The sequence below is a fragment of the Gadus chalcogrammus genome, chromosome 21 (genome assembly GCF_026213295.1).
Source record: "Gadus chalcogrammus isolate NIFS_2021 chromosome 21, NIFS_Gcha_1.0, whole genome shotgun sequence".
NCBI classification, from domain to species: domain Eukaryota; kingdom Metazoa; phylum Chordata; class Actinopteri; order Gadiformes; family Gadidae; genus Gadus; species Gadus chalcogrammus.
The window spans coordinates 6,268,874-6,284,771 of record NC_079432.1 but is presented as its reverse complement, the minus strand read 5'-3'; the positions used below and the strand labels follow the sequence as shown (position 1 = coordinate 6,284,771).

The 15,898-nt window shown below is 43.0% G+C and overlaps 2 protein-coding genes across 2 annotated transcripts in view; both read right to left on the bottom strand.

Moving 5' to 3' along the window:
- Positions 1-31: 31 nt before the first annotated feature.
- Positions 32-10,063, bottom strand: rnf217 (ring finger protein 217). The gene is made up of 7 exons (XM_056581424.1): positions 8,978-10,063; positions 7,411-7,632; positions 6,465-6,629; positions 5,606-5,703; positions 5,390-5,493; positions 4,688-4,759; positions 32-4,281 (listed from the first exon to the last, which is right to left on the bottom strand). Exons 1-7 carry the CDS (start codon positions 9,968-9,970, stop codon positions 4,190-4,192), a joined length of 1,746 nt encoding a protein of 581 aa, XP_056437399.1. The 5' UTR covers positions 9,971-10,063; the 3' UTR covers positions 32-4,189.
- Positions 10,064-10,357: 294 nt separating this feature from the next.
- The window catches only part of LOC130374588 (sodium/potassium-transporting ATPase subunit beta-1-interacting protein 2-like), a 17,782-nt gene continuing 12,241 nt past the window's right edge, over positions 10,358-15,898 (bottom strand). The window contains exon 4 of the mRNA XM_056581446.1: positions 10,358-14,826. Within this exon, the coding sequence (XP_056437421.1) occupies positions 14,817-14,826 (10 nt within the window). The 3' untranslated portion in view covers positions 10,358-14,816. The remainder of the gene's footprint in view (positions 14,827-15,898) is intronic.

Here is a 15,898-nt window from a genome sequence, read left to right as displayed (position 1 = left end):
GAAACTTCACATCCCAATAAACGAGGGGTATTACTGTGGGCGATAAAACAACAGGATTTCTCTGCTAGATTATAGTTTTTGAGGGAAGAAATAATTATAATAATTAGTGGCTTGTGGTCAGACTACGCCCTCTGTTGCCATAAAATAGTAATTACAAGTAGGGTTGATAAGAATCCCTGTAAATAATGTTCAACAGATAGTCCACAATATACATTATGCATCAGAACTTCATCGATACAATTTAAATACAAAAAACAACAGCTATCAGCCAACACATAACACCGGGACATTTTTGGTCTTATTTATTTGTATTATCGATTAACCATCAGTTGAAAACAGTTTCTGTCTCTGACAAAGCAATACAGCAAAAAAGTTAACAGCAGACATTTTAAGAGTGGCAGTTGGTAGTGGAACATGGACCTGGTTTGACCTCTGAATGAAGTCATTCACGCAAGATGTCTTCTTAAAGCAGCTTTTACCAAAGTACACACTGTTTCAAGGCAGACACAACACATTATGTTTACCAATGGAAGGTCAGCATTAAGTAACATTTTACACACACACACACACACACACACACACACACACACACACACACACACACACACACACACACACACACACACACACAGTACAGAGCAATGACACTTTTAAGACACGACAGTCAGTTGATTGTCCCATATATTTAGTTTTTTTTGGATGGACTTAAAAGTATGACATCAAGCCGGCCTAAAAGTCTGCCCCTCTGTACTGCCACCAGGCTCTCCATAGATTTCTTACAGTAGCAGTTTTAATCTACTGGAACAATGCGACTAACAAAGATACAATTCATAATAAAGTGACAATTCTACATTGTGCAAAGATATATGGAACAAAATTGATGTAGCTAGAACGTACACTACACATGAAGACTTGAACCCTCCTAATCTAAATAAAAATAAAAATTTGTCTTAGCATCTCACTACCCCCCAAAGTACTGGCAATTTGTAGATGTGACAGACAGAAACTTACATATCACCCTAAACCCTTTCAAATTTCTAGGATACAAAGTCCTACTACAATTGTACTTGAAGTTCAAACAGAATAGCATCTTAAAAAGGGCCCTATTCTACCACCAGGGTTGATTGTGATTAGTCATACGCTACAAGATTTATTTTTAATATACAAGTGGAAGTGCTCGCCCAGATGTGGGATGGACAGATAAATTCCCTGGTGGACCGTAACAAGTACTAGGCTGGAGTTTGACCTCTCTGTCATACATTTTAACGGCCACTCCCACTTGAGATGCAACCAGTGGATCGATCTTTGAATGGATTGTAATGTCCCACTCTCAAACCTTTTGGTAAAATATGGGGCCTTTAAAATGTACAAAAGAAATAGGGGCCCTTTAAAGGATAGCATTGGAAGGGAACCACAAATAACAACAGGTAAAGGCAAGGTTATATTGTCATTCAGAAGAACCTTCAAGGTAACATGGCCTGACGGTATGAGCCAGCTCATACACAAGAGGAATAGACAACAAATAAACCAAAGCAAAACATTCACAAATAATGGCATTGAATTAGCAACTACATTTCAACCGTTAACATTTTCACTGCAGACAGCAGTAGCCGTTTTAGAACTCTTTGTATGGCTATTGTGAAATGCTAGAGTACAGGACAGGTTTCATTTGTTGTCAAAATGTATGCCCATGGAATTAAAACAAACCACCAAACAAAGTAGCTGTATATCAGTGCATTAGCAGCCGTACTTTAGCACTATTGAGGGCAAAGATTCCCGATGTTTTAAATGACATTGAATGTTTGAGAGGATGAAAAAAAAAACGTTACTAACTTCCTAATGATGGCTTGTCAACAGATAGAACCAAAATGAGAAAAAGACTGCCTGTTGCAAATTTTAGATTGTAGCCAAATGGTTTGAAAATACCAAAAACGAATATGTACTGGTCTATATTTGCATATGTTTATGCTACATTCACAATAATTACAATTGTATTTATATAATTTTATATGAAAGAAACTATGGCAAATAATTATCATATAAAAATTATAATTATATTATTAAAAGGAAAATCCATACAAAAGTTTTAAAGCTTCAGTTTTGTGCATTGCTAATATAATATATAACCTCTGCAAAAAACAAAAACGTCCAACATTTCCCAATGCTTCGTAGATCATGACACAGGCCTTTTGAACTATTTTACCTCTAAAATATTAGACGACTCAAATGTTTTCCTTCCTGCAACCTGATACTTTTGCGAAGCAACGATTGAACACTATTGGCAAGCTTCAGTAAATACATGACTGCGCACATTTGAGTGGCTCAGCCGTTGTTTAAATGGACAGCAATGGGTATGAATCTTCCTGAGAGAGTGCGACCTACAGGCAGCAATCCAACATTTTCATGAACACCAGTGTGCAACCATATTTCGCCTATGCTTTTTCGAACCGGTATCACAACCGCAAATTCCACCATAACTCAAAACTGGCAAGATTACCCTGTGAATAGTGCATGGGATTACAGCATATGGCCAAATAAGTAAGTAACAAATAGAAGTTCTTAAATATATATTTCTAACCCCATCTCCCCAGTTGTTGAGATACTCAGTAGTGTGAAGTTATAGGCATTCCGTGGGAGATTCATATATATTTATTTTTAAATAATTAATGAATTTATTTAAGAAAGTAGATGATATTGATACACGTTTGCAGACTCTTCAGCAGGTGCAGTGTCTAGTGATGGCTTCAGTAACTGCTCATCAAACAAGCACACATCAATAGGTATATTGATGTGATATATATATATATATATACTTCTTTTCAACTTTTCGTTGAGTGAATTCTTTGTCTCTTGTTGACATCTTGTGTACATCTAGACGTTTTGGGTTGCCGCGTCTTCCTATGCAAGAAAATGCAGAAGGGCTACGAAATAGAAAGTAAAGAACCCAAAACGTGTGATGGGAAGGAAGGATCCATTTGGGGACTAGCTGATAGACTCAGGCTGCCTGCTGCCTGAGTCACCACCGACACCAACAGTTACATCTTGTTTGTGCCTCGGACACGATGTGTCAATATCTCTTTAAGCTATTTTCACTCCCCATTCATATCAGTAGAAACTAATCCACATTCTATATTGTTGTCATTTTATACGTTGACCTTATCAACATTTGACCGTCTGGTTGACAGAGGAAGAGGATGGTAGAGAGACACTTGAGAGGATGCACCACCAAGAAAGAAAGAGAGAGAGAGAGAGAGAGAAAGAGTAAGAGAATAGAAGGATAATCTGAGTTGGGGGGGGGTGATGATTAACGGAGAGAAAGCTGGCGGTTGCTGGGTGACAACCTTTAAAGCTTTAGAAAATCTTCTGCTCACTGGCACAGTTCAAGGTGTATCTGTCCAGGTCTCTGTGTGTGTGTGTGTGTGTGTGTGTGTGTGTGTGTGTGTGTGTGTGTGTGTGTGTGTGTGTGTGTGTGTGTGTGTGTGTGTGTGTGTGTGTGTGTGTGTGTGTGTGTGTGTGTGTGTTTGGGTAACATTAAGGCTCTAAAGGTCACAATCCAAACTGTGCAACAGACTAATTCTGTTACAATCAGCCTCCTTTGAACGAAAAATATTTGTCTTTAAAGCTTTAAATTTGAACTTTGAACAAGATCAAACCGTGATTGCCTTCATATGGCATCTTTAACACCAAAAGCAAAACGAAATCTTTCAAATCATAGCAAAAAAATCTTTCCATGTAGCACCATTCTAAAGTATATACTAATAGCACGTTCAATTAAAGCTTTCATTTTGATCCAAGATCAAAGCTATTCAAATAACCTAAGGATGGGCCATCGATTTTATTAGTTTCTTTATGTTATGCAAGAATTTGTAATGTTTTCTTTCCGTCAACTTCCTTTTTATTGGCTCTTTTCCTGCTAGCCTCATTGTTGTGTGAGCACGTCTGCCAGTGGCTGTTTCGTTAATATTTCAACATTCCTGTAAACTGTAGCCAGGCCTGTCTGCAGTCAACTTGGCCCCAGTTTCACATGAACTCCCCCTGACAGGAGGACACGGGGGAGGGAGGAGAAGAGAGGAAAACAAGGGAAAGAGAGGGGAAGATCGGGAAGGAAACTCTGCAGAGAAAGTGACAAGCAAAGATGGAGGATCTTCTTTTGACAACAAAGTTCTCGATAGAGGAGGCCTTTGCTTTGCTAGAAGGTCCCAGCACCTTTATCAGAACCCTGAGCAAGCTGCTGCTTCTTCTTCCTCTTGCACACGTAATACACTGGGAAAACCACCAGGCCTGCGGACCAGGAGATAGACAGAATAAACAAAATGGTAGGGGGAACAGAAGGGAGGTAGGGAGGAGATAGGTGGGTGAGAAAATTAAACGTAAGCAATGGCAAGATATATATATATGAGTGTGTGTGTGTGTGTGTGTGTGTGTGTGTGTGTGTGTGTGTGTGTGTGTGTGTGTGTGTGTGTGTGTGTGTGTGTGTGTGTGTGTGTGTGTGTGTGTGTGTGTGTGTGTGTGTGTGTGTGTGTGTATATATTTATGTATTTGTATATGGCTATGTGTGTGTATTTGTCTGTGTGAGAGATTGTGTGAATGAGTTTGTTTCTATTTGTGAGTGCGGGTGAGTGAGTAAGTGGGGGAGTAATTGGGTGAGTGTTTTTATTGGTTTGTGTTTGTGCATTTGTGTGTGTACCTATAACCAGTGAAATAGATCCCAGAACCACGACCAGCACAAGGACCACAGGGGCCAACACCACCTTACTGGCTGTAGAGACGGAGGGATGCGACCAATTGTCGAGTGTTAATATTGTATTGCTTTTACCGTGGAGAATTGTACTGTGATCGTACTGGAATAATTTTGGTAAATGCAGATCATATCAAAATACATGACTGAATTTGAACTTTACCAGCAAGCAACGTATTTAGCTGATACATCTGTTCATCCTTAGGGACGATGTGACCCGACTGATATTAAAGAATGAATTCCCCCTAGTAACAGTTTTAATCCAACTGTACAAACCCCCTCGGGACTTGCCCCACCTTCATTCTCCTACCAATGAACAAATCCAATATGTAGCCATGAGCTGATATCACCATGGTTTACATACAAAGGGAGCTGTACTGGAGATTGTGGTCCTGGGATAAAATTAGCTTTCGGCTCCTCAGGCACCCCTGCTGCTAGCTAATCACCCTTAGCTTCTAATAGCTAGCATTCTTCAGAGACCATGGAGCAGCTAACTAGCTGTGGCTGGTGTCAAAATAGATTAGCCGACCGAGCGGACTGTATGAGAGTGGGACAATTATCGGTCGATCTCGAGACAAACAACCAAAGCGTGTGAGGAGTTTCCACTGGAAAGTGGCTAAAAGTGGCACTGTGACGCCCGAGGGAACTCACCGCAGACGGAGCCCCTTATCAGACGCCTCAGGTGGGGTTTATCGGGAAGGTAGCGATACTTGCAGCCGAACACGCTGAGGTTGGACGTGTGGTCGCCGAAAAACCTGACAACCGACCAGACAAACGCAGAAGAAGGTTACAGGAGAGGGAGGGCAACTGAACACACAGACAGAGAAAAAGGAAATTAAAGGAGCAAAGACAAAGGGAAACACAAACCTCATCTGGCGGTAACGCTCTCCACAGCGGTAGCAGAAGTTGGTGTTGCACTGTGTGCAGGTCATGTGGTCGCACCCCTCGGTTCGCTGAATGTGGATCTGGAGACACAGAGACTCAGGTGAACGCGTGATCGCAAGGCAAACAGGTCAATAATAGCCCCACACTTGTCTTTTGTACCTTGGTCCATGAACAGCCAAATGAGAAACACACTCGGCCCGGAGATCGCCAGGCCTTCAATTTCAGCAAAGGCGACAGACGTCCTCCATTCAAATGCAATCATTTAGAAGATTGCACCCAACTGATCGAGTTTAAACCTTGTTTGCCCTCCTTTACCCTTCCTTCCATCCGCCCACGTCCATCCAGCCAACCATTCCAAAATCCATGCAACCACCTACCCATCCATCCATCCATCCATCCATCCATCCATCCATCCATCTACCAATCAATCCATCCATCCTTTCACCCACCCACCCACCTACCCATCCATCCATCCGTCCTCTGAATGTGGATCAGGAGGAACAGAGACAAACAGGTCCCGCTGTTTGCCTCGAGTCTCTTGTCCTTTGTACCTTGGTCCATGAACATCCAAATGAGAATCACACTTGGAGATGGCCATACGTCTATCAATTTCAGCAGAAGCCGAAAGACTTCATCCATTCAAATGCAATTATTTAGAAGATTGTACCCAACTGAGTTTGTACCTTATCTACCCTTCAATCCATCCTCCCACATCCATCCATCCATCCATCCAATCCTTCAACAATCCATGCAAACAACTACCTACCTCTCCAGCCATCCTTCCACCCTGTCGCCCACCTACCACTCACCATCTGCCCTGTTCCCACCCGGGTTCCCGTACCTTGCACCGGGGACATTTCTGCGCGTTCCTCTGGCCGTGCTCGATGACGCTCGCCCACTTCCGCAGCAGCTTGTCCCCGCGCCGGTAGTCGCGGCACTTGAGCCCGCTGTGCCAGGGCGAGTGGCACTTGAAGCACCATATGAACTGACACGCACTGCACTGGATCTGCAGAGCGGGAGGAGAGAGGGGGAAAGGGGGCGGGGACAAAGGGGGGGGAGGGTAAAGAAAAAATTATTGTTCGAAGCTTGATCACTATTTTAGTTAACTAATCACTTAGTTAAGAGGTGCTGAAGGTGAGACTCCAGAGCTATTATTGGAGAGATATTTGTAATGCCCCGCGATGAAATGCCCCGCGAAAAAGAATCTATTTTGAGTTGTGCATGTCTCTATATGAGATCATTTTTATTTTAGACCACTCCCGGCTCATTGCGGGCCAATCAGAGGATCCATCATGCCTGTCAATCACAGGTGCGTGAGCAGCCACCTTCCTCACTCGTGGAGAAACTTAGGAAGGGAGGGGACTATATCCGTTATTGTTTCTCTTCCTGCTATGACTCTATTCAACTGTCGGATCTTACCTACAGTATGTTTAATTGATTATTATTATTATTATTTATTTGCATTTTGAGAATCAACCTCTCTCTCTATAAACCTCTGTTCATTATTAAGTGCGTTTCTTTGTTGCACTTCCACCGTCAATTCTGGTAACTTGTGAGGGCCATTGGAAATTATTTATGATATTCTATATTTAAACAGAGGTAAATAATTCATAAAGTCATCGATGCAGCAGAGTTCTACTTTCCTAGGGTATAAAGTGTATCTACGTAGTAAGATAACTCTAGCGATAACTGCACTCATCTTCTGCATTTGAAAGACCGCCCAGGCACTGATCTCAGTACCACTGTGGTGGTGTTGTTGCCGTTGGGCTGTTTCTAAGTGGCCTCACCTTGTACTTATGCTCCGAGCGGTCGGGTGTGTTCCTCTTCAGGGTGGTGAACAGGTTGCACTGAGGGCAGGGCTTGGTGCTCGCATCCAGTTGACACAACTCCAGGAAGTAGTGGTATCTGGCCAGCTCCTCGTTGGCCAGGTGAGACACCACAAGGCTCTCCTCGAGCAGGCCACTGCACTCAAGGATGGGACACACGATGTCCGCCTTGCCCACTTGTACCTGGGTAGTGACAGTGAACAGGTCGGTCAGTGACAGTGAACATGAGGGTCAGTCAAACGAAGAGGACGATCTTGTTCGTGTGCCTCAACTGAATAGCGGATCTTAAAACAATTGGTAGAATCGTTAACTGACTAAACAGTTAATGAACCATTGTGAAGTATATGTTCATACAATTATCTAGTTATGCAAAAGCACATTAATGCCAAAGGTGTATCCCTGGCTGCATTCTTCCGACAAAAAGAACAAGCCTTAAAGGCATCAAGGAGTGCTGTGTGTGTGTGTGTGTGTGTGTGTGTGTGTGTGTGTGTGTGTGTGTGTGTGCGCACTCTGCTGATTATAATGGGAGCTAGTCAAACAGCCCGTACACTAGGCACCTGCTTATCACCCCGTGTCAAGTCATATTGAGGATACATTAAAGGCTATGTCAATATATTTGGATGCAAGTCTAAGATGGTCTGAATAGTGTTGCAGCACCGGTGACAACCAACGCAGGGATCACCGTAAATAATCGTGACAAAACACCTTATTGTACCCTTCCACTAGTTCCACCCCCTCCTGTAATTTAATCACCGTCACCCATCATTCTCTTTGTCTCTTTTCTGCTTCTAGATATTTTTTCCATGACCTGTCATCTCCTGGCACCGTGTGTGCTCCTCCTTCAGATTCTATTACAATCGGTCACCTATTTCCCACCTTCCCCCTGGCATTCTGATTTCAAGCTGGTTGGACAAGTTGTCTGTGACACACGGTGGGGGCTACACACTGTGTTTGTGTGTATGAGTGTGTGTGTGTGTGTGTGTGTTTGCACACACGTACTGACAATAGGTACATAAACGATAATGGTAGCAGCGTGGTATTGCGTTACACCCACACTATACACACTGGTTATGTAATTTGATAATGCCATTGTGTTAAGGGTAGCGCAACGGTGGTCAAAGTTTCAGGTTAAACAGGATGGCTTTAGTCGTGGATAGGCATAACACGAAATATCCCATGAAACATACACTTAAGGTGAATGAACATAAGCCGAAACTAAAACTTTCCATTTGGACTGAATGTGTTGATTTGTTGGTTGTTTGATTTTAAAGCAAAATGAGCTTGATAGTAATTGCATTGCATTTCAAAAGAATAAAGGTCTAATATTACATAATGACCCATTTAGAGCAGTCTTTCCTCCTGCTGGTATAGGAGAACAACAGAGTGGGTTTAATCCATTAGTGCTTGCAGGAGGGTTGGTCGAACAGAAGAAAAGTCGGTCACCCACGAATACTTTAAACAGGGCATTGCCACATGTCAACACCAACACCGACGTATATCTGTGGACCACTGCCCAAAACCAGCGTACCTGGGAGCTGATGTAGCGTTTCAGACACTCATCACACACGGCCTTCCCGCAGCATCGCAGAGGCACGATGGACGACCTGTCCAACAGACACACGAGGCAGTTCGAAAGCGCGGTGCAATCCACGCGACTTTCCTCACGTGAAAGTCGGATCGACGCTCGCGGACCCCCCAGGTCGCGGAGGCTATAAAGTTCGGGGGTCGTCGAACCTACGACGTCATCCCCAGCCATCGTCTGCAGCTCTCCTGCTGCACCAGACGGGAGGGCTGTCGGCGTTTCATTATGGCGTTCTTCTACGACTTCAAAGTCTTTTCGGTAGCCCTCGTTGGCGATACAGTAGACCGTACAGTACACGTGTTCTTTGTCAAAACAAGACTGGTCTACGGCGTTCCCGTGGCTCCTACTTTCACAGTTGTAATAACATTCATCGGAATCCGATTCGACCTCTTGGGGAACCGACGTCTCTGTTCCCGGGTCATAATAAAGCACTTGCTCGTTCTGGGTTTGCTGTTCTAATGTTACTGGGGTTGATGGTGGCACATTATCCCGTTGTTCGGATATGACAGCACTGTTCGTGGCGATTTCCTCACAAGGGATGTCCTTGTTGTTGCGTCCCTCTCTACGATGCAGGGAGTGAGACTTTGATAATATCCCAAAATTGCGGTTTAAAATATCCACCACCGTACTGGTCCCATTCCCAGTCCCATTGTTGCTCCCATCATGAGTGTCTTGATCGTCCCCGTTCTCGATGTTGTTTTGCGTCACCGCGCGTCGCTGAATCTCGGGATCGCTCTCTCCTCTCGGCGAGATAACGGTGGAGTTCGCATGTCTAATGACATGTTGGCTCAAAGCCCCGAGCGACCTGTCAACTTTACTGTCAGCAGGAGAAGTTTCGGTAGGCAGGCTGCGGCTTAACGTCTCATTCGCCTCGTCGAAACTGCCCATAAATGCTGGCATGTTATTTTTTCCGTAAGTATTCGGTCGATCATCTTCCATCCCCGACGTGTCACTTCCCAGGTATAGTGCGCGGTGCTCCGCCTGCCCCACTCTCGTCGACTACCAAAACAAAACACAACAGGCAGCCTACTGCTTCCGGGTCTGGAAGCATGTGGAAAGAGTGGCAAGTGGCCAGCCAATGGGAAGCCTGTGGTGAATCCCAATTTAAGAAGACATTGTGTACAGTCAGACCATAGATTGTTTATGCGGTCTGGACAAGGGTTATATCACAATGTGAAGGGTGTGCAGAATACTTTAACAATCTCGTTCTCATGGACACACAATCAAGAAGCATTATTGCTGTTATGCTCATAATTTACACAAAGGTGTATAGTAGGCCTACTAAAGGCAATAACTATATAATGTAACATTTGTAATTCGCATTTCGAAACAGTACATTTTTGCACAATAATAGACATGACGTTGAATAATGTTGTATAATTTGGCTTTAATTCGAGAACAGTAAAAACACAAGATAGTCTGTCCTTTCTTTCTGTTCTACTAATAGTCACCTCTGTTAAACAACCCAAAAATGAGCTAAAAAGACTCAGGAACCTCTAGTCAATGAGGAACATAAACAAGCCAAACATTGTACAGTTTTTACTCAAAACCTTGGTTCCACAATCCTACTCCATGAATATTAAGTACAGTGACTGGTTATTTGTAGTCTAAGGATAAACAGCATCAACATTATTTCTGTAGTAAATCATTAACAGCCCTATTGCTGAGCTGTGGATGTTATAAAGTGAAAATAGACACATTATCTTAGAGTTAAGAATTGACTTTTTCAGGTGGGCAATTTTTACATAACTTTTACTGATTTTATCTCAATGTATATTGCCTCTCAATATCTATTGTGAGTATCATTGTAAACCTATATTACTTACCAAACTTAAAAATGTCTGGCCACTTATTAAATCTAAATCTGTATTTTAAAGTTGCAGAATGAACAGTGTGGACAGCCATTTATAAGTGGACTCTTGTTTGTTTTATTGAAGTAACTGTAACCAGCCAAAGTGCTTTACACCAATGTATTTAATCTCCCCGGTCACACTGACTACAAAACAATCTTTATTTGTGGAATTGTATTTGACAGTTTTTTATCTTCATGTCTTCTGCAGTGTTAATAAATCAATTCAATAGACGTGAAGACTTCAGGCCTCAGCAAGTTCCTGTTCTGTTCCGTCCACAAAAGTATCAGTACAGTATTTTACACCCACACACACACACACACGCACACGCACACAAATGCACACACGCACGCATGCACACGTGTATAAAAATACACACACACATGCCTGCAAACACACATATTCACACAAGCACACTCACTTTTGCATACAGATAAGGTGGTCATATTATGATCTGAATTTATCCTTTTATTTCATCCAGTACTCAGTAGCATACAGTAGCACTCCTATGCATTAGAAAGGCCCCTTTTATACTACTCTCGTCCATGTTATTGATTTCGGACCGTCCACAGACTTGTATGATTGGCTTGAAAGGTAGATAGCAGAGGAAAAGGAAAGGGGTCCAAGTCTACACCTTCAAGAGAAGGTTCTCACATCCGTCCTGCTTGGCTAGAGAGCTGCTGACTGTCAACGGCCATGTTTGGACAATATTTGCCTCCAGCTACCATTTAAAACCATTCAGCTAGTGCCGAGTGCCGAGCTCACACTACAGGACTGTTAAATCGTATCAAAATTCCATCCGAGGAGGAAGGCTCACCTCTAACGACCATCAAATTACTTTAGGGTCAAGAGACACTAGCCAAAGGGACAATGCCAGTTGCTAGGGCACCACATCCCATACATATGAATGGGTTGTATGATTTGGTTAGGTTGTGAGCAGGGAATGGAACTTTTGAGGCAAGCTGGCTAAGATATTCAATCATTACAGGTTAAATGATGACTGATTAGTTACTCGGCCTTTGGGAACACTACCTTTCTGTGTCATTGTTTTACAGGGACATTTCCAAGTGATCTGTGAGGGTAAAGATGTAGCTGGTCTGCCTGTATGTCACTGACACAATCTGATGGGAAAGTGCTGAGTAGCCTGAACGACAACTGTGTACGCTTGAACAAAAACATTTCAGGTCATAATGTGACGACATGAAGCTCTCTCTACTGGCCGGCTACCTGTCTTCTATCTGATATAGAATATTGTACAATTAGAAAAAACAAAAACAAAAAAACGTTGTTTTTTTTCCACTTGTGGACAACATCACACATTAGTAATCAACTAGAAAAAACAGTTAACAACGCCACATTGTTAAAAAACGTCTAGAAGTTCAAAGTTACGTGACTATTTTACTTCTTAATTATTATTTTCCTCCTGGTATGAGCACATTTTTTGTAGTATACATTTTTTAAACTTTTATTATAAAAAAAAAACACACAAAGTTTCACAATGAGAACACTTCAAAATAAGTCTGGAAGCATTCCAACCAACCAAGAAGTTCCCTCGGCGCAGCTAGTTAGTGAGTCACACGCAGCGCTGAGATTAAATACGACACCTCATGCAAACACACACGACAACGTCCGCCATCCCCCCTCGCTGCGTGAACGCAGCCTCGTGGGGGGTTAGCGAGCGTAGGTAGACCTATGACCTCGGAGGTCAGAGTTCACCGTCCAGGACTGACAGATAACCTAATGACCAGCTAGCGTGCGCAACGTCAGCGGTTGACAGACGTATGGTCGGGTCGGTTGGTCGGCCCACCTCTATGTTGACATCAGCCCGTGTTGAAACTGTGTTGGTTTGTTTTGGTGGTCCCCCACCCTCAAAATAAAATAATACCCGCAAAACGAATCCACTTGGTTAACGGTAAAAGGCCTCAACAAAGCATTTTGGTCCACGTTGCACTCTCCATTCTAAGCAATACAAAGGAAAACGACGATCCTGTGATTCCGCTAGCAGTGGAAGCGAAACAAGGGAACATCCCTCGGGTCTACGGACACATTACAGCTCCGTGTCCTGTAGCTCTCCGGGCCTACAGCTTGGAACAAGGGAGAGGGAGCAGGATCCTATACCTGGTCGTACTGTTCAGAATCACTGAATAAATTGACTCGGTTCAGGGAACTACCCCGCGGCGCTATGCATCTGGTTTTGCATTATTGTCTGGCGTATTCCAGAAGGAGAGGAGAGAGAGGGGATAGGCAGAGGGTGCCATGATGGTCCAGCAGTGACAATGTTCGACAATGTGCCCTCTTACTATCTGAGTGCCAATATGTACGTGTGGGAGTTACTGTGTTTCTGCACCCACTTGTGCGTGTGTTTGTCTGCATGAAGGTGTCTGTATGTGTGTGCATGCCGCACACGTATTTGTGTGCCTGCAGTTTGTGTTTATGTGTGCACGTGTGTCTGAACACATGTGCGTGTGTGTGTGTTTGTGTGTCTGCACACATGTTTACGTGTATGTGTGTGTGTGTGTGCGTCTGCACGTTTGTGTCTGTGTGTGAGTTGTGTGTTTGCTTGTGTGTGCACGTGTGTGTCTCTGTGTGTGAGTTGTGTGTGTGCTTGTGTGTGCACGTGTGGGTCTGGGTGTGTGTCGTCGTATGGCTGATTGACTGAGACGCCCTTGCTTGCCCCACATTGAATATCAACCATTCTGTATCAGTTTGGCTGTAACGCTCTGTTTGAATCGAACAGGGCTATTTTGGGACGACAATCAGGTCAATGTTTGATCGCGGTTCCAAGCCGATGGAAGGAGGTTGATCCAAATTGTAACAACGTTTTCTCCCTCTCTCTCCTTATCTTCTGTCCGTCTATATGTGTTCCAGCAGCACAGATAGAAAACCTGTTGTAAACATTGCTTGTATTATAAATATCTGTATATATTTGTATGGCCAATTTAATTGAAGTTAGGCGTGTTATTTGTGTGTTGTGTGCGCTCATGTTTATTCCTTGAAGATGCACGTGTAGAAGGTGTAGGCTGTAATTGCGAGGTTCAGTATTATTCTATCTAAAACGAATACGTCGTGCTGACTCTATCTCACGACTTTGACTGCATGTCGCCAAACCCCGCTTCTTTTCCAGTTGTTGATTTCTGTGTCTCTGCTGTTCATCACTAATCGAAAACACCACTGTATTACATTAGAGAAAAAATACACACGCATAACATTCTTGAAGTGTTAGTCTGGTAGATGCTTGTTGTGTGTTCTGTGATCAGAGGTCATGTGTCTGACCCGTGAGGCACAAAGAGATTCAAATTCCAGAGAAAAGACATTCGGTTTGAGTTCTGTGGTCAAGAAAATTGTCTCTTTCTCTGGGTTTTTAAAACTCTTTGGTTAGGCATGGCCATAGAAGAGAAGCATCCTTTCAGACAGCGAAGCATTCCAAGAGCGATATTTGAATCCTTCGGAGTACGTGGCAGGAGTTTGACCACCGTTTTCCCTTGAAAGATGTAACAGTTCACCATCAATTAAACCCATCCAGATGGCGGAATTCTACTTATAACCCCCAAAACAAATGTAGGCTTTAAGTTGTTCAGCAGTAAGTCCTTGTCAAGGTCTGGATAGCAGAGGAAATGGTACTTCAGCTGAATTCAAGTTCAACCCATTAATCCTCAGCTCTTCGTTTGTCCCACCCTGTTGGGTTTTAATATATTGCAGAAACAAATCCAGCGTTCAAGAGACGGGAATTCAGTCCTGTCGTTGCCATTGTCGTCCACAAGAGGTCCCTGTTTCCTCAGAAACGGATCCGCAGAATATTTAAAGGACGTCGAAGCTGCCGGGTTGTTTGTTTTAAGACGTTTAGAAGTATTAAGAAGCAAGAAGTTAGGCTGTAATCCCTTAATTAAAGATGGAGATGTCCAGGGTGGGGTATCACTTCTGCTGAGTGCCGTGTGTTACTTCGACCTGAGAAGGAAGAGAAGAAGAAGAGGGGAGATTAAAGATTGAGATAGCATTAAGAATGGCAATCATTTCATACATTGCATACATTCTTTCTTGTGTGGACCCCAGGAAGAGTAGCTGGTGTCTTTGGCATCAGCTAATGGGGATCCGAATAAACGAATAAACATACTTTAGAGTTTTTGACTTTGATTTTAACATATGGTAGATTTATCTTGATGAAGATTTTTCGAAATGTTTGATTAACATATGAATACTATATTGCTCATCAACTCAGGGCTGTACATAAAGATGTAACATAAAACCATATTAATATTATGCACGAAGCATACAAACATAATGAAGTAAAAACCCAGGTTTAATGCAAATGCTACTTATTTGTACCTTGAGATAGTGTACATATCTAGTCAATTTAGTTGGTGTACCAATGAAAACATTCAAGTAATGCAACATTCTTCATTCTTTGGTGCATCAATAACTGATTTAATGACAGTTAGCGTGGTAAAAGAGCATCATAAAAAAGAGCCTGTTAGACAGTACACTGACGTTCCCAAATATCGTGGCATTTCTCCTGCTGTCTCGAGGCACGGTCTACCTTTTAGTATAACTCAATGATAGCAGAGCATTAGTAAGCAGTGAAGAAGGCCGAATCAATATAGGAAGCACACAGTGTCAAGGCTTCTGTGTATCTCTCTCTCTCTCTCGCCTCTGATAATCAATCAAAGACCTTGTTTGCTATCCAAAAGTCCCAACAACAAAAATGAAGAGTTTTTTGTTGTTTTATAGATTGTGGATGATATTCAGAAAGAAAGGCAGGCATGCTTTCGGCACCAGAACAGAGATTAAGCTAATTACCAAAGTTAAACAGCCAGAAAGAAGTGGAAACATTGCCAACACGGAATAGCTAACAATGCTGATTGGGCTGTGTGTGTGTGCGTTGGTGCGTGTGTGCGTGTGAGTATGTGTGAGCATGAATGAATGTGTGTGTGTCTCCCGGCTAGGACAATCACAGCTGATGTTGTTTCATTGGTCCCCCTGGACTGAGCAAAAACACTGAAGGGACCACAGCTGAGGTACA

Coding starts and splice junctions, on each gene's coding strand:
- rnf217 (XM_056581424.1), bottom strand. CDS start 9,970: ATGGAAGATGATCGACCGAATACTTACGGAAAAAATAACATGCCAGCA. Junction 6,630..7,410: donor GCTCGGAGCATAAGTACAAG/GTGAGGCCACTT, acceptor CCCGCTCTGCAG/ATCCAGTGCAGTGCGTGTCA. Junction 5,704..6,464: donor AGAAATGTCCCCGGTGCAAG/GTACGGGAACCC, acceptor CTGTGTCTCCAG/ATCCACATTCAGCGAACCGA.